This window comes from Thamnophis elegans, chromosome 7 (genome assembly GCF_009769535.1).
Source record: "Thamnophis elegans isolate rThaEle1 chromosome 7, rThaEle1.pri, whole genome shotgun sequence".
NCBI classification, from domain to species: domain Eukaryota; kingdom Metazoa; phylum Chordata; class Lepidosauria; order Squamata; family Colubridae; genus Thamnophis; species Thamnophis elegans.
Window position 1 is genome coordinate 45,087,082 of NC_045547.1, and position 22,993 is coordinate 45,110,074.

General features: G+C 36.7%; 1 protein-coding gene across 2 annotated transcripts in view; it reads left to right on the forward strand.

Annotated features, from left to right (window-relative positions):
• OSBPL8 (oxysterol binding protein like 8) overlaps nucleotides 1–22,993 on the forward strand; it is a 102,624-nt gene that overhangs the window by 43,483 nt on the left and 36,148 nt on the right. For both annotated transcript variants that reach the window (XM_032221260.1, XM_032221261.1), the window contains exons 8-14: nucleotides 1,144–1,347; nucleotides 2,843–2,927; nucleotides 5,360–5,528; nucleotides 8,958–9,183; nucleotides 9,739–9,923; nucleotides 14,537–14,618; nucleotides 14,872–14,970. In XM_032221260.1, the coding sequence (XP_032077151.1) occupies nucleotides 1,144–1,347; nucleotides 2,843–2,927; nucleotides 5,360–5,528; nucleotides 8,958–9,183; nucleotides 9,739–9,923; nucleotides 14,537–14,618; nucleotides 14,872–14,970 (1,050 nt within the window). The remainder of the gene's footprint in view (nucleotides 1–1,143; nucleotides 1,348–2,842; nucleotides 2,928–5,359; nucleotides 5,529–8,957; nucleotides 9,184–9,738; nucleotides 9,924–14,536; nucleotides 14,619–14,871; nucleotides 14,971–22,993) is intronic.

Genomic DNA, 22,993 nt, shown 5'->3' on the forward strand with positions numbered 1-22,993 from the left:
TTGACTTTGATAAAAGTAAACTTTTCAATTCAAAAATGGAGTCAAGGGTCTTTATTTTCTAAATGCTCAGGTCAAGACAAACCTGACAGATGGTATGAATAAATAAGAGAAGGTTGTGAATGGAATATGGGGATCAGATAATCTTTCATTGGGGGTGTTTCTTGGAACACTGACACCAAGCTTTAGTATTTAGTATTTAGTATTAATGTTTTTTTATATCATAAAAATATTAAGTAACACTGGTCAATGACATATGTAACATGGGATGTTACTATTCAAAATATAATTTTCTACATATATTAAAATCAAAAAGCATTTACGCCATTCTTTGTTCAGATCACTCAAGGCACCATTTTATTTCTACAGCAGTACTCAGAATTAGAGTTAGAGAGAGAGATTTGCTCAGGGCAATCATTCAAGAGTTACCAGATATCTGAACAAGGAAAGGAAGAAATGGACAATTGCAAAGCAGAGTAAATGGGAGGGAAAAGAAGGACACAGACTGTTTAATGTTTATATTTACATTCATTGGAGAGGAAGGGAGTACAAGTAAGTAAACAGACACGCAATGGTAAATACACATTGAGAGGAATGTGCTGCTGTTAACCTAGTATCCTCATAACTGTGAGTCATCACCCAGTTATGAGGCAAATGCCTTCAACTTGTTACTTAATTCTTAATTTCAGGAAGAGTTTGTTAACTTGCAGTTAGCACTTATTAGGAAGCTCCATAAAGAAAATCTGCTTAGTTAGATATTTAAAAAGCCAGACTAGATGTAGAAACTGAGAACAAAAAGGAGGATATGTCCTCCTTTTGCTTGACATCTGGTAATCCTGAAATTAAATCACAATTCACATTTACTCTTCTATTGATTGCCTGGCCTGAACTGATATCAATTTTCCCTCTTTTCAGACATTTGAGTTACCCAAATACTTACACTTGCTGTATGTATTTAATACAATGTAGTATCTGAGGGTAGCTTTATGAGCATTGCTCCTTCACTAGAATTTTAAATAATTTTATAATTCTGAACTTTTTACATATTTTGTAAAATCATGTTTTTGTCTGGGAGTAAGAGATTGAAAAATACTAGAAGAAATAATTAGATATATTTTTCTTTCTCCCCCTTTTTTTTCTGGGAAGATTCGTGGTACATTGAAAAGTTGGACCAAACTTTGGTGTGTGTTGAAACCAGGAGTATTGCTAATTTATAAAACACCTAAAAATGGCCAGTGGGTGGGAACAGTACTTCTGAATGCTTGTGAACTCATTGAGCGACCTTCAAAAAAGGATGGATTCTGTTTCAAACTTTTCCATCCTTTGGAACAGTCTATCTGGGCTGTTAAGGTAAGTAAACTTGTATTCTTAATGGAGTTCATGCCAACAGACTATTATGTCAATTAAAACTCTCTGCATCATTAATGAATTCAAAATGCTTTTCAGTTGTCATCGATTAGTCCAAAAGAATATTTATTTTATAAAGTTGTCTGATTAGCTTAAAACTCTAAATTTCAGCCATTCAATTGCTTTGGATAGTTAATGAAGATTGAAAAGGAAGATCTGACTTTTTACTATGGATGGCAGGCAGACAGTTGTTAGCATTTCTTATTTCTATTAACCTATGATTCCAATTATGGCAAATCATAGATTTTAACAGTGCAAGACTTCCAATGTTAAACTGTTTGCTTTATTAAATTTCCATCAGACAAGTTGCTTATATTACATTGTATCTGATTTTTAAAAACAAACTCGCCTCTTTCTGCTTATTGGACAATAAATAGAATTGCCTTTTGCATCTATGGCTTCCTTTCTATGCATCCATATTTATTTGGGTGCAAGTATCTGTAAATGCAAATTCACTTTTGCTAATTCTGTTATGGTTGAGCTGCTTCTCAATTTGTATGGGGAAATAAGCATTCAGATGAAGTTGTCCTTGTGGTTCTTTCCATCACTTTGTTTATTTAAAAGTATTATTGCTAATATATTTTGCTTATTTTTCATCCAAAACTGAATGGGCCATGTAGAGTTTCTTAAATTCACTATGTTAAGGTGGAAGATATTTTTAAAATGTTTACATTTGCTTTTGCGGGTGCAGTCAATGGTGGGATTCAAAATTTTTCTACTACCGGTTCTGTGGAATTCAAAAAAAAAAAAAAAATTCCTACTACCGGTTCTGTGGGTGTGGCTTGATGGGCATGGCAGGGGAAGGATACTGTAAAATCTCCATTCCCTCCCCACTCCAGGGGAAGGATACTCTAAAATATCCATTCCCTCCACACTCCAGGGGAAGGATACTGCAAAATCCCCATTTCCTCCTGATCAACTGGGACTCGGGAGGCAGAGGACAGATGAGGCCAGTCAGAGGTGGTATTTACGGTTCTCCGAACTACACAAAATTTCTGCTACCAATTCTCCAGAACTGGTCAGAACCTGCTGAATACCACCTCTGGGTGCAGTGAATGGGAAAGTAAAGATAAAATACTCTCAAATTGATCTCAAGGGTTGATGATTATATCTGGTTTCTTTTTAGCAACATAGAATAAATGCTGCAGTTTATCGTATTTTGTGATTTCCCTGTCTAGCCAGCAGTCACAAATGGGTCATTTATGCAGTTTTTAATCTGAATATAATTTGTTTAGCATTGAATAACATCCAAGGTTGGTTTGTACTGCCATCTGGTGAACTAGGAAAAGGACACTTATAAGACCCAGTGAAAGATTATGTCTTCATTAGCTATTGGTTGCTGGTAAAATCATTTTAAAAAGAAGCAGATAATTTATGAATATATTGAATGCAAGCTGATCTAAAATACAATCAAATTAATATTGTTTTGTATTTTAAGGGCCCTAAAGGTGAAGCTGTTGGCTCTATAACACAGCCATTACCCAGTAGTTACTTAATCATTCGAGCAGCTTCAGAATCAGATGGTAAGCATTTATTTTGTCTTTCATGATCAATTTTTTAATCGAGGATATTTGAGCCAAGTGCTATTAAGAATGGAATTTTAAAGTTTTGAACAATATTATACATATTATGAATATTCTTTTAAGTTTTCTTAAGTCATATGTTTTACTGCAAATGGAGAAGCAAGTGAACCATTTTTTAATTTTAACAAATTACCAGAATTGAGGGATGATAAAGGTAGCATATCAAATCAGTATTTGTATCCATGTTTTGCAGTATAAGCTAATTAGATAGCATATAAGCACAACTCAATAACTCCTCCTAACACAGGAGCATTGTTAGACAATTGGATATATATGGTTTTATTTTCCTGAAGCAGTTTTATAGCCATAGCTTGTTTTATTGCACTTCACTTTATTGTGCTTTGCTGGTACTACTACTTCCTAGCATTTTTCCTGCATTATGACAGGGTCTGCTTGCCCTTTGTAGATAATATACTGTATATTATCTACAAAGGGCAAGCAGACCCTGCCATATATATAAAAGATCCTCCACCAGCAAAAAAATGATGTCCCACTGAAGCCCCGGTTTATGAATAGCACTTTTTAGCAATAAAGTAGCTTTTTAATTAAGATATGTATATTTTTAGACATAATATTATAGCACACTTAATAGATTTCAATATAGTGTATTATATAACTTTTATATGCACTGGAAAACCATAAACAATTGTATGACTCACTTTATTGCAATATTGGCATTATTGTGGTGGTCTGGAACAGCAGTAGTAATATCTCTGAGGTATGCCTCTGTATTGAACAGTTCTTCTTATTAGGATCTTTTTCTAATATCCAGCCAAAGTCTGCTTCCTTCTCATTTATACCCAATATTTCTTTTCCCTCTTTTAGACCAGTTCTGCCCATCTTCTACCTGACAGCCCTTCAGATACTTGAAGACTAATATATCTCCCTCCCGTCTTTTCTTCTATAGGTTAAAGCACACCCCAACACCTCCGGCAATTCCTCATTACTTTTTTACTTCAAAGTCTATTAGCATCTTGATTTACTCTATTTTGTTAGTAGTCTTACTAAAATATGGAACTGGAATTAGAACAAAGTTGATTCTGACCAATCTTAATAAAAAATATTTATGATTTTCTCTCCACTTGACATAATACTTCAGTTAATACAGTCCAGGATTGCTTTTTGGTTGTTGTAAGATGTATTACAGAATTGGTTCATAAGCAACTCATGATCCATCAAGACAATCAGATATATTGGCATATATTCCTTCTCCCTGCCCCCATGAATACTATACTCATGTCTTTGATGTTTCCTAGGATAATGCATTTGTCTCTGTTGAAATTCAGTTTCCTAGTTTTTGCTCTATGTTCCAAAGTGATTTCAGTCAGCCTATGTTTCTGCTGTCTGCAAACGATAATTCTACTTTCTAACCATTTTAATCATTTATACATATTTTGAATTGTATAGGGTATAAAATAGAGTTACTTGACACTTCTCCAACTTGATGAGGGATCATTGGCGTTAGATGCACGTTCTGCTTAGGTTCATTTTATGAAGAATACTAAAGTAAAGTAGGAATTATTCTGCCCTCTCTTTGTCACATATTACTGGCCTACTGTGCTCTCCAAGAAGTAAGCCCACCTTCACATTTTTCTTCATTTTATTGCTGACATGGTCAGAAAAAACACTTTTGCTTTTAGCTTTTCTTGCAAGTTGATTCTTGATTCTTTTCTGTAGCCTTTCTGCAGTACTAATTATTTTCTGGTAAATTGTCTTGGTGTTTCTCTCCCCACCCCCCCAGATTCATCATTTTATTGATATATTAAATCTCTGTTTTTTGCTTTGACTATAATCTCAATATTAATATATTTTAATTTAAGATATATTTAATATAACAAACAATAAAAAATGAAAAAACACCAATTTTTGCATATGTTTCTTTTAATTTTTAGCTTGGAAAAATTTCTGTACTTGTGAAATCTAATGTGCATATACAATTATGCTCTAATTTTTGTAAAACAGGCGGAGTTAAGAATGAGTTATATTACTGATTCAGTCTAACTCGAATTTGTATACAATTCGAGAAAACAAAAAATAGTTTCTAGTATTAAAAAGATTTGCTCAATGTTATACATCACAGTGTTCCCCAAACTTTTCAGGTTGGCGGCCTGGTGCAAGGGGGAAGAGGGGGCGGTTTTGTGTGAGGGGCAGGCATGCACGTCCACTACTCAAGCAAGTGGGACTGTATGCATGCACGCCAACCCGCCACTCATGCAGTCTGGTTGCAAATAGGCCACCATCCTGTAGTGGCCCATAGCCCACAGGTTCAGGACCTCTGTTACACATAAAACTGACAAATACTTGAAATGCAAATTCCCCTGTTGTGCTTTCCCTGTTTTGAATATTATACCCTAAAACATATTTATCTTTAGGTAGATGTTGGATGGATGCATTGGAGCTAGCTTTAAAGTGTTCAAGTTTGCTCAAACGTACAATGATTAGAGAAGGTAAAGAACATGAAGTGAATTTAGCAGATAGTACACATGTTTCATTCTATGGCCTGCTGCGTGCAAACAACGTTCACAGCACTGAAAGTTTCCCGTAAGTCCATAATGTTTGTTTGTTTATTAAACCATAGCTTGCCCTTCACAATTCATAGGAATTATCTTTTAAGGGTAGAGGTTGTGTATTGTTTTTTTGTCTTCAATTTCCAAATTAGATTTTTGTCATAAAAATCACATACGAAAGCATTTTAGCCTTATACCAAGGGTAATTTTTCATCTGTTTCTGTGTCCTAATATTTTCTATTGTGCTATTCTTACCTACTTCGCTTAATATACAGAATCCATATTTTAGAATGGTATGGTTAGTGCACCTTTTCTTAAGTTGTCATATTAGAGAAATATTGATATTACATTAAATCATGTTCTCATATATGAGGTTTATATGACTTCTCTACCCCCCAGCCTGGAGCTGAAGGTGGGGTATTATTTTTAGTCAGTTTAAATCCTGTGGAATATTTTTACTTATATTGACCAACAAGAGGTAATATGTGATCAGTTTTGCCTTATTTAGGACACATCTAAATAATATCTGATGAGTCTCAAATAAGAATAAAAACAGTAATGGTTTTCAGTATAAGTAGATATTTAATTTATACCACTGCTAATTCCTAAGCAATATTTTATTTTCTATCCTATGCTGATAACCTATATTTTATACTTATTCTGTAGTATAGCTATAGCTTTTTATGCTATACTAATTTCTTTATCCTTCCCAGGAAGTCCTAACTCAGTCACTTGCATTGTGTCAAGTACATATCTAATAATATCCTCTTCTTCCATGATGGAAGAGAGAATAGAATAGGCACCAAAAGCTGACTGAATGAGAATGGGGTCCTCTACCTGAAATTCACCCATGTGGCTCTTGAGGAATTTGAAGTAGCCTTAACACCAAGATCAAGGAAAAGGCCTGGCAATGATATTGTATGAAAATTTGATGATAGCCAAATAAATTATTCCATAGGTAGCCAGAAGTAAGGTGCAGTATTTTATGTTGGGTTCTGTGAACCAACTCAGTGTGCTAGTGAGGAAGCTCACCTATCACCTCCAACCTGCTGCAGATTCTCTATGCTGAAGGATCTCCATTCTTTGGGCGTGTAGTCTGAATAGATTGGGAATTGACAAACATGCTCTTACTCCAAGCCAACATGTATTTGAAACATACGAAGGACAGTGTCTTAGATCTGTTTTTGGCCTCCATGCAATTAATGTATGATCTGAAGTAGAAGACAATATCATTCCTTTGTCACAGTCAGATCACTCATACTCACCTTCTATTAACCTCTGTATGGTAGATGCTTTAAGATTAAATTGAGGAGTTTCCCTGCCGTCAGGTGATTATCTACGTTAGGCACTTAGTTAAGTTCTGGAATACAGAGGAAATAAAAGCATGGTTACTTGCGTTTAGTAGCACAGACTGGTAATTTTTGGAGAATCTATGAGGCTTGAGGTAGGGAAGGAGAAATAGTACCCTTTGGTACTTCAGTGTGGAGTACTCCAGAATTCAGCTTGCTTCCCTATTTTTCTTCAGTCTTTGTGTGTTTTCTAGAGACTTGGATGAGGTAGAACAAAAAGACTGAATCTCAACAAAACAGAATTGCTTTTGGTAAAATGGTACATTGACCATTAATATTCCATGATAGATTACCTGAAAGACCAGCGATAAATCAGAAAATTCTGCTGGGCTCTAGGCTCTTGCTAGAATAACAGGTAATTTGGCTGTCAAAACCAAGCTGCCATTGTGACCTGTTGGACAAGAAAGCTTTGTAGACAGTAACTCAACAGACAATTGCAATTGAATCTATAAGGGGCTTTCTTTGAAGATAATTTGGAAGCTGCAGCTGAAATGGAATATGGCTCCCTAAATGTTGACTGATGCTAACCAGTTTAGCAATGTAATATCTATGCTAAGGAATTGTGTTGATGGCCACTAAGTTTTCAGTTCCATCTCAAAGTATATAAAGCCTGTATAGTTTGGATTCTTGCTACCTTTAGGACCATTTTCTTTAGTTGAAATTTGTCTGCTAACTACTTGTCAGCTTAGTGGGAGAACTACAGGTTCCTAAACTGAGGAATCAAGGGACAGGGGCCTGGAGGATGACATTCTCAGTAGCAGCTGCAGCAACCTATCCCCCCCCCCCATTAAAATTGTGCTGTTTGATGTCTTTGATGTGAAGAGTCCTATTAAATGAAAAATAATGGTAGTTTTTTAGTTAGGATTCTGATTGTAGTTCTATAATAATTTGCATAGAATCTTGCAAACAGATGACATAAAAATGAATGAATGAATACTATACAGCCTTGGCCATCAAAATGTTGCACAGTTATAATCTAAACTAAGACTACCATTTTTGATGGTAGTGCAATGGTTAGAACTGGAGGCATTGTAAAGTAATTTAATTGTTCCATATAAATTCCAGATAATAATTCTAGCAATTTGTCTTATAGCATCCCTGTACTAACTTAGGTTAACAGGCTTCAAGTTTATTACATTTTTTTTTGGCTTAAAGTTATTTTTTCTTGTTTCTTTTCTTTTTAATTTATTTTGGTAACTTGGAATGGAAATGAAGGGTAGAATAAAACTATAATAAACACTTCAGAAATTAAGGTGAATCAATATGACTCAGGGTATATAAATAATTCATTATTGTTTTGCAATTAAGTTGTCAAAGGGAAACAAACCTAGCCTATATTCAAGCACTCTCAGCTCTTTATTTCAATCTGGACAATAGCCGTGATGATTGGTTAAGTTAACTTTTGTGTCACAATGCAAGTACTTTCCAGTCATTTCATCTGCTTGTATCATTCAGTTCAAAGAGAAATTATCACAGTGGTTTCTTTAAATACCCTGTTATTTCTGTATAAATACTTATATGTTCACTAATATTAGTGTATTTAGGAAGAAATTATTTTGTTCACTAATTGTTAAACTAGGAGCATGGCTAGGTAAATTACCTGTATTTACTTCATATAAAATGTAAATGTATTTTTAACATCTGAAACTGAGTATAGATTGGTTTCTTAAATCCTCGAAAGATTCACTCTGTGAAATAAGGAACGGTGAATATCTAAGAAAGAAAATCATACTTGATTGCATTTAGGCAGTAGTTCTTGCATTCTTTAGTATATTTATATGTTCAACTAAATAGAACACTGTAAGATGCTGTTTAAAATAGTGATAAAGATATAAATGAAAATGGGAAATAATCTGAATTAAGTTCAGGGATTCTTGTAATTAAATTGAATACATTAAATTGAATTGTAAGTCTTAGTAATTTTATTGTGCTTAAATTTTCCCAATAAAATTAATTTGAATGAAAATGCTTACATTTAATTTCATTGACATTCGATGATATTTACTAAACAAATAGTTCAGTAAACGACTTTTCAGTAAACAAAAATTCAGTAAAGTAACAAATTAACTAAATGTACGGTGTATATAAAACATTAACACATATCTTTTTAATAGGTTAAATGACAGTGAAATTGAAAGACATCATTTTAAAGATTCAGATATGTACTCTGATAAATCAGATAGAGAAAATGACCATGATCGTGATGAGTCAGATAATGATGGTTTGGTAGAAAGTGACACAGATACATCAGAGAGACAGGATGATTCATATATTGATCCTGAACCTGATCACATAAAGGAAACAATTTACGTAGAAGAAGACAGTGAAGAACTGGGGGAGGTAACAAATTATATTTTTACTTCCCAATATTTGAATCATAAAATGGCTTGTTTCCTTTTCGTTTTTTATCCATTGTTGTATGGTATGTCCATTTTAGAACTTCTTGTAATACTGATAGAATTAAATTAATAATAAATATAAAGAGTTAGTAAAAGATGTTTATCATTGTTATATTACCCTGTGGATTGATATCACATCCAAAATTTGGCTTTATCTATATAGAATTTCCCTCTCCCTCTCTCTCTCTCTCTCTCTCTCTCTCTCTCTCTCTCCCTCCCTCCCTCTCTCAAATAATAAAGGCAGGAAATAAATAACAAATGTTATGATATGGCTGTTACATCCCATGTAGCATTGTTTCACATGCTACATATTAACCACAATCAACTATAGAAACCATTGGAAAAATATGAATCCCATATTAGAGTGGCATTGGCAAATGTTTATATACCAAACTAAAAATGTTTATATATCAAAACAAGAATGTTTTGCAATTTATTTAAATGCATTAATATATTTTAACATATGCTCTTACTTCATTCTACTTGCATTTTGAAGGCAGGAGAAGCTTCTCAAACAGAAATAGTTTCAGAAGAGAACAAGAGTTTGATCTGGACATTGTTGAAACAAGTACGCCCTGGAATGGATCTTTCCAAAGTGGTACTACCTACATTTATATTGGAAACACGTTCTTTCTTGGACAAACTCTCTGATTACTACTATCATGCAGACTTCTTATCTGAGTGAGTTGTTTTTATTCATCTGCAGTAATAACTGTCTTCATGCATCATGTCTTTATTTCAAAATCATTTTCAAGAGTTCAGTGATATAATAGTAGCAGATCTGATTTTTTTTTAGTTCAAGTTTCTTAGATAAAATAATGCCTCACACCATAAATGGGACTTTAAAACTGTGTTCCTTGGAACCTTAGGGTTTTGCAAGAATTTGATGATTTCCATAAGAGACTAAAGGTGTGTGTGTGGGGGGGGATCATTCCTACACAGCTATTTTTCTATCTTACTGATATGTTTGATTTTTCAAAGAAAATGTTGCTTCTGATATTCAAATAGAACAATTGGCAACCCATCTACTTTGACTTGTTTTTCTAAGTGAAAAGCACTTCTCCAATACACACATAAAATTGACTGTGAAAAGTAACATCACAAATGTTGCTCTTTTTCCCTCTTGTAGAGGAAAGTACATTTCCTATTCATGTTTCAGAATGAGATGCAATTGTTTTACTTCTATATTAGCAGTTTATAATACTTTAATAGTGTTATATAACTTTTGAATTAGTTAGTGTTCTCTTACCCAGTTTTATTTTTATCAATTTCTTTTTCCTTTTATTTTACTTATGTTTTTAGTACAGCACACTGTTTGTTTTAGAAATATTTTAATTTGGATGTAGTGGTTCCTATCTGATGGACACATTAGTTCCTGAATCTGAAAAAAGTAACAGTCAAAAAGTAGCTTGTGAAGGCATTCATTGTCAAATGTTCTTATAAGGCAGTTATTTAGGAACTACTTACTCATCTTTGAGTTTCTCTGTGAGAACACAACCACACTTTTTATAAAATGGATAGTTCAACCAACACTTGATATCATTTCTCAAATTGCAAAGTAAGACAAAGAGTATGACTGAAGAAATAAACTCAGAATCAAGCTGACTAGATTTCAGCATTGGTTATAGAGAATGACCATTGGCTTGCCTGAAGGGTCCTTTTCTGTGCACTGCGGGAGAGTCCAAGCAATGGGTTAAATCAGTCCGGTTGCCCTGGGACTGAGGAATCTTTTTCTTGGCTACACCTCCTGGTGTTGCTTGGCCCCAGAATTTTGAGAAGGTCTGGAACCCATGAAGTCTGGAAGCGTGATGAAGCAGTAAAGGAAAATCCAAGTTAACACGATGGTCACGAATCCCAGGACGGAGAAGCCAGGGTGGATTGGACTCTCCTGCAGTGCACAGAAAAGGACTCTTCGGGTAAGCCAATGGTCATTTTCCTGTGCACTGCTTGGAGAGTCCAAGCAATGGGACATAAGTTATATGTCACTAGGGCAACAGAAGGTCAGTCCTGGGATTCAGTCGTGCCTTTTGAAATAGGGAGCGGATTTACGGTCCTGTTTCTTATTCAAGGTAGGCAGAACTTTCCATTTATCCTTAGATTCGATCAAGAAGGGGTCTAGGAACTCCCCAAATTTAACGGAGCAGAAGCCAATTTCCACTTGTTCTTCTGATTTGCCTGCCAGTGACGAAGTCACACAAGGCAGCAGGACGTCACGTTGGAAGCTAGTGTCCTAGAAGCGAATTTGACCTCATTAAGGGAGCATCAGCTGAGTATTGGGACGCTGCAATAATTTTGGTTATGTCCTGGCGAAGATGAGTGTCTCCTGCCGGTAGTTTAGTCTGAAGCTCATGTAGTCAAATGGGTCATGTAGCCAAATGAGCCTGTTGAAAAAGGATATGGAGGAAGACGCCTTAATGGCCCAGGCTACCGCCTGATGAGTCTTGTAGCAGGCCTTCTCCACTTTTTTGTTCTCCGCCTTAAGGCCTTCTAACAGGTTGGCAGGAAGGACTGAATTAGAAGTGAGGGCTACTATAGGAAGGTCCACAGATGGCAGAACCAGAATGTCTTCCAGTGCGGGATCTACTGAATACAGCTTTTTGTCCCCACCACTGGGTGCGGCCAGGGAACCAGGCTGGACCCATTGCCCCTGAATGACAATCATAAACAGATCGGGAACCGGAACCAGCTCTTGCTGTGGGGCCTGAACATTAAACTTGCTCGCATTGGGGTTAACCAGGGTGGAATCAGAAGATCCCTGCACAGTCTTAGGTTTGGTACCCACTTGGGTGGTGTTCTTAGCCTTGTGCAAGATGGACTTAAATATGCTAGGCTTAAAGAGCCATGAGAAGGCAGGGGCATCCAGAGGGAGGTCCTCATCCTCTGAGAGCTCCTGCTCCTTCTGATCTGGGTCCTCCAAAATGGAAGCTCGCTGAGCGCTGAGGATTCCAGAGAAGGGTGACGGACCTGCCTGGCAGTAGGGGGATCCTCCTGCCTCCTCTGAGAAGTACTGGGAACAACGGGCACTTGATCTCTTCTCTGCATCCCCTCGGCTATGGCCTTGAGAGATGGGACGGACGACAACTGCCTGCATGTGGACAGATAACTCGGTTTCCTGAGCTAAATCAGTGTCCGGCCCAATCGTGTCCCTGGAAGAGGGAGGACCCTGTTTGGCGAGGGTAGAACCAGAAAAACCCCCAGGGTTGGGCCCCACGAGAGCGGACCCTGGGTCAGAAACATACGAAGGGGTAGGAGAACCCGGGTCTGCCAGAGAACTATCTGGGGATAGATCCTGGGACTCCACCTCCTCATCAATCATGGACAGGTGATCCCCCCCTTGGGGGTAGTAGAAGGACCGGCTCAACTCAAGGAGTGGGCTGAGGGGCCTCCCTTGCTGCCTAGCGTTGGGCCTTCTTGAACTGCTTATTGAGAGCCCTCTGCCGCCTCTTAGTATCCCTAGCCACCGCCGTGGAAGGCGCTTTATAAAGATGACTATCCTGACTGGTCATCCTGCCCTTCCTTGCCCCCTTGCCCCTAACTGTGGAAGTTCCCTTGCTAGGGGCCTGTGAGGGACCTGGTCTACCGTCAAGGGAGGCAGATGGGCCAGGTTGCTCCATAGCTTGGTGGCACAATCTTCAGACAAGAAGGCCAAGGCACGTGGAGATCAGGCAGTGATGGAGACTCTCGTGGCTGACACTGGAGCTTATGACGGCAGATATTGTGGAATCGGGAACAGTCTGATGGTGAAAAAATATTAATTCTAAGTGGCGTACACTAAGTAAGGGGTAAAAAAGTACAAATCAGGACAATAAGGATAAAGGAAAAAAGGAATAAATGGTAGGAGAGTCCAAGCCTAGGATAAATTAAGCTGGAGCTCACAAAAACAAGTCCTGAACGGGCAGACTGAGGAATAATTCTGGGGTCAAGCAACACCAGAAGACGTGGCCAAGGAAAAAGATTCCTCAGTCCTAGGGCAACCAGACTGATTTAACCCGTTGCTTGGACTCTCCAAGCAGTGCACAGGAAAATCGGGGAAATATAGGCAACAACCATTGTATAAGCAAAGAGGACTGAAACATTCCTTAAGTCCAAGTAGGAAACAACTATTTGAAAGGGACTCAGGTAGGCTCATCCCTGATTAACTGAGATGAAGTGAAAGAGAAGTAAAGCATAATTCAGCTTACAAAGCTCTTATTATTACAGCCATTTTAAGCCATTTTTTAAAAAAAGTAATCATAGCTATATCTGTTAGAAACAGTTATTTCAGAATCTATCCCATTTGTACATTTTATTAGGGTACTTTTTGTGGCTTCTCACACTCTTTGGCTTCCCACATGTGTAACCATACTTTAAACAGTCTTTGATAGATTGTAGTAATTCTTGAAACTTCTCCCCCAACAGTTGCTTCTTTTTAGAGGGATTAAGAATATTATTTCCTTCACTTCTCAAATAATTGCATAGATTTCAAAATTGCCATTGGTTCATATCTACAAGGTATGAAACAGTAGAGCAGCCTTCCTAGCCTTTCCTGATCCTGGGATATTTCACAGATGTAAACTGATTAAGTTGAGTTTACATCTGGGTTTGGTGATTTGGCAACCATGGTCTAGACAGGAGCTCTATAAAGACAAGAGTCCACTTAGTCACCTGTGGTCTGCATAGCAGATCACCTTGCCTCTGAAGATGCTAGCAACGGTTTCCTCTGAAGCCTCAGGAAAAAAAATCTATTGACTAAATCAGTCACTTTAAACTAAATGTTGATTAGGATTAAACAAGAATGATTAGGGGCCTAATCACGAATTACGAAGAACAGTAACAGGAATTGGGTATGTCTAAATTGTAGTCTAATGAAGATAAGAACTAGGGGAGACATGATAACAGTATTCCAATATTTGAGGGGCTCCTACAAAGACAAGGGGCTCAACCATTTTCCAAAGCACCAAAAGACAAGATGAGAAATAATAGATGGAAACTAACCAAGGAGAGAAGCAACCTAGAACTAAGGAGAAACTTTCTAATGGTGAGATCAACCAATGAATGGAACACCTTACCTTCAAAAGCTATGTGTGCTCCATCCCTGAAGGCTTTTAAAAAGAGACTGGACAACCATTTAACTGAAATGGTATAGTCTCCTGCTTGAGCAGAGAGTTGGGCTCACAGATCTCCAAGATCCCTTCCAACTCTGTTATTTTATGTTCTATGTTCTATGGTGTATACATTTCTTATTACTGTGTTTGAAAATGAAACTCTTACATGGTTTGTTACATTGATGTGAATAAATGTGAATTTTTTTCTAGAGCTGCCCTTGAGGAGAATGCTTACAATCGAATGAAAAAAGTTGTGAAGTGGTACTTATCAGGATTCTACAAAAAACCAAAAGTAATAATTTGCTACTCTTTACCTAGTCATTAGTTTTCAGCACTAAGCATATTTGTAGAATAAAATGCTCCCATTCAGTTTAAAATCAATGGGTTCTAGAGGCAATTTCCCATTAAGTAAATACAAGAATTGTAAGCATTTCATTACAGAGTCTTCAAAATGTTTTTGCTTATTAAAGCTTGTTTTGCTTATTAAACTTTTTTGGAATTGGAATAGATTTCATATATATTTACCAATATTGTCTATCTTTCAGGGACTTAAAAAACCTTACAATCCTATACTTGGTGAGACTTTTCGTTGTTTATGGATTCATCCAAAAACAAACAGCAAGACTTTTTATATTGCTGAACAGGTACTGTAAAAATGTAATAAAAATCTGTGAAATATTTGTGAAAAACTATCACCATTTTTTAACATTTGCAGTTGATTACATTAACTCAGAAACAATACTATAATGATTTTAAAAAAAAACTTTGTTCCTGCCCTGCTCTAAAATTATTAATTAGAGTAGAATAACCATTATTTTAGGTATGCTGCATTTTTCTTACTAGAATTATATAAAAGGCAAGGAATTCACTTTGATTCCAATTACAGGTGGTCCTCAACTTATAATCACAATTGGGATCAGAATTTCCATTGCTAAGTAAAGCAATTGTTAAGTGAGTCATGCCCAATTTTATGACCTTTTTGCCATGGCTGTTAAGTGAATTACTGCAGTTGTTAAGTAAATCACGCAGTCATTAAGCGAATCTGGTTTCCCTGTTGACTTTACTTATCAGAAGCCAGCTGGGATGCAGATGATAATGACATGACCTTGGGAGGCTGCAAATGTTGTAAATACCTGCTGGTTGCAAAGTGCCTGAATTTTGATCATGTCACCATGGGGATGGCATATATATATATATATATATATATATATATATATATATATATATATATATATATATATATATATATATATATATATATAAAATATATAATATATATAATTATATAGGGTTCTGTGCAGGATCATAGCTGTTCCTAGTACTGCATTTTTCTGGACAAAGAGCTCTGATGTAATTCTGGGATATATTGGATTCACTCTCCCAGCTTAAGAGTCACAACACCACCACCACCACCCCGTGCTCCTACCACTACCACTCCTACCAATTTGACCTTTACTTCCCAGATCCTCTCCAGTTTCTCATACTCTTTCCTGATGTTGCTATCTGTTGGCATTGCTACATCTGTCACCTCCACTGCCTTCTGGTCTTGTCTACTACAACAATGTCTGGTTGATTGGCCAGTGCCTGCCTGCCTATCCGTCTGGATCTGGATGTCCCATATGATGTTAGCTTTCTTATTCCTCACAATCTTTTGTTGAACTTAGGAGGATCTAACTCATATTTTATACAGAGGTTTCTATACACAATGCCAGCTACTTGATTGTGCCATTCATGTATGCTGTTCCTTCTTGTATCTTATACCTTAAGCTCCAAATGTTACATATACATGCTATGCAGAGGGCTAACAGGGTGTAGGAATTATACACACACACACACACCACCTACACCTCACGATATATATACCTCATATTGTTTATAATGAGTATAGCAAAAGTATATATTATATATAGTGCCATGGAGAGGACTGCCCCTGCATCAGGAGTACTGAGTAGATCTTATGAGGAAGGCTGATTTCACTTGACTTGTATCTGCTTGTGTATACAAGTTTTTTATTTTATTTTGCCCTTTAAATCAGGGATTCATGACAACTGCCTCAACTATCTTTAAGATTTACAGTAATTTATCTCTTCTTTGTGGCCAGGTTCTCCACCCCAAAATATACTGGAGCCTTCTGTTACCTCGTCCCAGGCTGATTAGTCTCACTGTTGAGATCATTGCCTCCCCCTTGTTCCAGAAATATATAATACTTTATCAAAACTTAATAATATTCCCATAGCGTGAAAGGGAATCCTTCCTATCTCTTTGTCAATTTTTGCATTCTTTAACTGGATTCTTCCTTTCTATAAGAATTAATCTCTTCACTCAAGCTGTCTTGAAGTTTCTTAGTAGTACTTATCCCACTCTCAGCAAAACCTTTTAAACATATGGCTACTTTTTCTCTGTATTTTCTAACCATAAAGATGGCTTTTCTGGGATAGCCACCAAAGCTTCCATATGTTAGTGAACTTGGTACACAAGGATGATCTGGAAAGACAAAATAATTTTCCACATAGTTATGTCCAAAGATATCTCTTCAAGGATTTTACTTCTTTCTGTTCAAAATATTCTTGTATATAACATTACTGACTGGATATGTGTAGATGAGAATATACTTGTTTTCAAAGACGAGTGCTGTTTTATCATGGGATTAGTTAGCCACATAAGCTCATTATTCTGCTATTGGTGCTTTACACACAGAATAACAGAAAGATGCCTGCCAATCACTGATTATTTCAGCAGTCACCAGTGTGACCTCACATCCACTCCTGTCTTTGTCTCAACCAATTCTTTTATAATCACATAGGGGCAAATGGTAATGAAGATGAGCAGATTTTGCTGTGCTGATGATGTTTATATAGTTGAAAATGAGCCACAGCCATCTCAGCTAATCTAGAAAAGATTTGGAATGTTATCTGGTATAAGATCAGTGTAAATGCATGGATAGCTACTGGAATAGATTTAGCACTCTTTGAATGCACTTGTGAGTTTCCCCATATCATCTGCTGACAGTGCCATTTGAAACACAGTGATCTGTAACATGCAAAGATAGCTGAAAAGTTCATCCTGTTGTTTTCGATGCATTCTGCCCACACCCAAATTAGTCTCTCTTTTTTTGGAATTTATTATTTTTATTTTCAAAACAAACACAACACATAAAATCTTCCTTCTTTACATACTGTAGAAAGTGTATCAGTTGGTTACAAAAGGTTTTCATGCATCTCTTCCATAGTCTTCAAGCATAATTCATATTAACTCAAGTATTTTAACTCAAATATTTATACATGTTACCCTTATACCTCCTTTTTTATTTGACTATAATTGTTTAAACGTCCTTCATCATAAAATATACCAAGATTTAATACATAACCACATACTGGCCTTTCATTTAGTATTTCTAAAATCCTCCAATAGCACTGAATCCTTATGTCCTATTCTAGCTAAACATCCATAATATTTAGTAACAAACTTTTCTAATCCTCCTTTCCAGATCACTGTTTGCAATTTTCATCCAGTTTCCTTATATTGTATCCATACATATATATAGGTTGTCATCATTATCCCTCCTTTATTTAAACATATCCTGTATCATAACATTTCCCCCCTAATAATCAAAACTTAACTGTATCTAATTTAGTTCTTTTTTATTAACCTTTGTATATAATCCAAAAGGATTTCTAATCTTCCTTTCATGAGTACCATTCAATATTCATATCCAATTAATACTTATCATAATACAATGCATTGTATACATTATTATCATTATCAATTATTTATTTAATTATATCTATTATTACTAATTTTCACTAAGTTTAACTAGTTTTAAGTTATATTCTTCCATCTATCAACCTGTATCTTTCCAATAACAAAACAATATCATATCTTCTGCCATTTGTGGTACCAATCCTCTAGTCATCTTCTTAATCAAAGATTCTTTTATTACATTTTCCTTTTCCTTTATACAATCACTTAAATACTGTGCAGTTAAAAAAAAGAAGCAATAAACAACTCATAACACTTCTATCCTACATACACCCTTCCTTCTACCCCTCCAACTTTCATTTCTCCCTTCCAACAATCCCCTCTTCTACTTCCCCTCCCCCTCAGCCATTCCTTTCTCCTCTTCCCACCATCTCACCCTCCTTACATTCCCTTCTCACTCCCTCTTAATTCCCCCCTCTTCTTTCCCTCTACACCTCGCTTCAGTGTATTTCTAGTATTCATTGGTCTATTTGTTTTGTACTAAAACAAAAGAAAAATAAAAGGAAAAGAAAGAAGAAAAGAAAAAAAGCAAAAAAAAAGCAACAGTATCCAAGTGCATTCATTGTTCTGAAAATTGAGTCTATACTTCCACCCTCCCCCCCACCCACCCCCTGAACCCCCCTCCCTGACCCCCTTCCGACTTCCCAGGTCCCATTCCCGGCATCGTTCTTTATCAAGCAAAGTCTGGAGTATATTGAAACCAAATAGATTAGAAGTTACAAAATAATAAAAAATAATAAAAAATAAAGAACAAAAAAGAAAAGAATAATAAAAAGAAAAAAAGGGGGGGGAACCCCCCCCAAGAAAGAGAAATCAATATACTCTCTAACATTAAACTCAGCTTCTCATTATTTTTAAAATCTTAAACAATGTCTTTACCTGCTTCCGCATATAAATTCTATACCTCCCATCCTGCCTTTACCCGTGTCCGCATATATATTTTATCCTCATCCATTGCTCCTCTCATATTTACTCCACCCTCGTGTAGACTCTCCAGATAATCTTTCTTAACCTTGTATTCAAATAACAATTTATACAAAAATCAGCTTACATTCTGGATCAAGATAATCTAATTGAACTTTCACTACCCTTCCATCTACCCCACGCACCCGACTCCATTCATCCCAAACCACAATCCAAGAAAACTATGATCTCCGCTCTCCTTGCCCCAAAGAATAGATCATGCGCAGTTTAAATTAAGATTCAAACAAGTCTTATATAAGTCCCATACAATATATGTCCAAATTCAGCACCGCTTCTTTCAGTCTCAATATCTCTTCATCGGTATACAGCTTTGTCATTTTATACCAGACAGGAGTCCTGAAATTTTATTCAAATTAAAAATTTAAGAAGTATTTTAAAGGCATAGCTGGATCTTTATTCTTTACTCTTCTGCCCTTCCGGAAAGGGAAAGCAACACCCTCCGCCTTGTAGCCACGTGTCCCGCTGCTTATCTTCTCCTTCTCCTTGTCTTTCTCCAAGTCCGGGTGAATCAGGAAGTCCCGCCTTCAGAGTTTTGTAGTAAAAATCTCGGGCTTCGCAAACAGAATTGAGACGATATTTTTGGTTCTCAAATGTGACTGTGATACCAGATGGCACTTCCCATTTATATTGTATCTGAGAATCTCTGAGTTTTTCAGTTAAGAAAGTGTAGTCTCTCCTTGCTCTTAATATTTGAGAGGGTATTTCTTTAAAAACAATCAAGTCCTGTCCATCGATTCGCAGCCTGTTATTGTAGAACTTCTGTATTATCGCATTTCTGGATTCTCTTGTGGTGAAATATATAATTATGTCCCTCGGAAGCTGTCGTTGTTTTGCTACACACGAGTTCTGGCGATAAATTTTTTGAATCTGCCAATCAAAGTTAAATCCCGGACTTCCCACCGAACGTCTGAAAGCTTCAAAAAAGGTCTGTTTCAAATTCTCCTGTTCCTTTTCACGCAATCCTCTGACTCTTATTGCAAACGCAGTCTTATTGTAATTTATCATAACGAGTTGTTTTTGAGCATTTTCAACTTCCTGTTGTAACGTTTGAATTTTAGATGTCAAATTAGAATTAGTTTTTTCCAAAAGTTCCAATTTGTCCTCCATTTCAGAAACATAGCCTGTCATAACAGTCATAACTCTGATCGTATCTTCCCTTGTTTGAGCAATCTTGGCGTCCAGTTTATCATATAAGTCCGATAAAAGTTGTTTAATTTCCTGTCTGAACTCTTTAAGGGTTTCAAAAAGAAATTCTTGCGTTAAGAGATCTCCAGTAGAGGGCGTGGGAGGCAAGGGCAGCGATTTTGTAACAATTTCTTGAGATGTATTATTAAGGAAACGCTTAGACTGCTTCGATTTGGGAGCCATTATAAAAAACGCACAAACAAACAAAGTCTCTGCTCCCCTCGGTTTTAAATGGGATACTATTTATAGACTTTTAACAGTTAATAAGGAAAAGTCTTCAGGAGAATAGAACTGATTGAGTGTGTCATATATCAAACGCAGAAGCTATAAAATCGCCATCTTGTAACGCAGCTGGATAAGAAAGCCTTTTACAAAATTGAAGCTGGTATTTTGAATAGTAATAAGAAAAAAATTTACAACTTCAAGTTAATATTTGGTTTTGAAGCCATTTCAAAATTTATCGGCCTGCAGTTAATAAAACTCTATTGCCTGAATATGCAGCTTTAAGTAAAGAGGCTGAGTTCCCCTTTTATTTTGAAGTTAAGGCTTGGCAAAACTTTCAGTGAGTAAACATTGTAACAAGACCGTTCAGCAGATTCATCACCATTTAACTTCCAGATAAGCAAAGTTAATGAAGGAGTAACATTCTTGTAGAAATAAAGCTAATTAAAAAGCTTCTGCTGGCCTATTGTGAAACCAAAACATATGATAAGCAATCTCTTTTGTTTTGAATTCTTGTGAATTCTTGTGAGGATTAACAAAAAGTGTTCATTATTACCGGAGAAACCAGCCTGCTCGGCGCCATTTTAAAAGCCTCTAAGTAAATAATTTTTCGGAGGAGAAAAAGAAAAGAAGCTAAAATGTTGATAAACAATTATTGTGCACGGAAATGGATTCAGCTCGTGATAAGATTAAATCAAACAAAACTTTGAACTGAGTGGGGGAGACCTACTTTGTCCTGCACAAGGCAGTTTGAAGTTCCCAGCACGGACAGCCGTTCTGCCTTGGGCTAGCCCCCCTTTCCCTGCAAGCACAAAAGCTGCAAAAATCGAAGAGCATTTGCCAGCAAAACAGTTTCTTCTTTCCTTCTTGCCTGAAGGATAAGAAAACCTGATAAGACGTCAGATGGAAGATCCTCTAAACAGGTATGTAGCCAGGAATTCGGAGGCAGCTGATTTTTTGCTGCCACCACCAGCAGGCTCCTCCCAGGAAGCCCCCCTCTAGTCATCTTCTTGATCAGCTTTGTATGGACTTCTCTTAGCAACTCTTTGCTTATAAGATCTCTCATATAATCTTGATGCCCTCTTTCTGTTTCCTTATTCAGTTTGTCTTTGATTGTCAACAGTGTTATCAAAACTTTTTCTTCAAGTCCCTAGCCTACAGAGCTACTCCCTGCCCCTTTCTTAGCCAAAAAGGGGTGCTATCTATGATCTTATTTAGATATACAGACCAGATCTCTGAGGAGCTCGATGGAGCCCTCCTCGGCAACAGACCACGCCCCCAGGAAGTCCTTTTTCTTTTTTTGGCTGTGGATAGAGATTAGATCCAGCCGGAGCGGAGCTTTTATCTCCAGCCAGTTCTTCTCAGCTGCCTTTTTTTTTGGCAGCCCCAGACAGGCTAGCCCCCCCCAGGACAAAACAAAGTTTTTTTCAAGCTAGAATTGATACGGGCGGGTCCCACCCCTGTGAGATTTATGTTTTTATTACTATCTTAAATACCAGCACCATTTGTCTTAGAGACTTCTTTGTCTAAATGGATTTCAAAATGGCGATTTCTCTCCGTGGATGATTGATAGTGGATATACTTAGCCGGTTTTACCTTCCTGCAGACCGCTCCTTAACAAAATAAACTCTTCTTCTTTGGAAACAGAGGGGAGCAAAGCGCTGCTTACTTGTGTATTTATTATGGCACCCAGGTCAAAGAAGCGCCTTGCTACAAATGTGTCTAAAGAATTTAAAGAATTTTTACTGGAACCACAGCCTTTGTCTCCTATGCCTTCTACTGGAGAACTTTTAACACAGGAATATTTCTTTAAAATGTTTAATGATTTTAAACAAGAAATTAAGGAATTTGTATTGGAACTATATGATGATTTAAAGTCTAAAGTTAATCAAATGAAGGTGAACACGTTTGCAGCCGTGTCTGCCCTGTCAGATTATTCTGCTGAAATAGAGAACAAATTGGAAAGTTTGGAGAAGGCTAATTTTAATTTGACTACCAATATTCAAATTTTACAACAAAAAATTAGAGACACTGAACAACAGCTTATGATGATAAATTTTAATAGGAAGGCATTTGCAATAAGAGTCAGAGGATTCCGTGAAAAGGAGCAAGAGAATCTGAAACAGACCTTTGCTGAAGCCTTCAGCCATGCGGTGGGAAGCCCGGGACTTAATTTTGATTGGCAGATTCGGAAAATCTATCGCCAGAACTCATTGATAGCGGAACAGCGACAGCTCCCGAGGGACATAATTATACATTTCTCTACAAAAGAATCTAGAAACGCGATTGTGCAAAAGTTTCATAACAACAGTCTCCGAGTTGATGACCAGGACCTGATTGTCTTCAAAGATATACCTTTCCAGATGTTGAAAGCAAGAAGGGACTACACCTTTTTAACTAAAGAGCTTAGGAGTCAACAGATTCGATACAGATGGGAGGCCCCTGCCGGCATCACGGTTACATTTGAGAATCAAAGATTTCGTCTTAACTCTGTTTCGGAGGCTCAAGATTTCTACT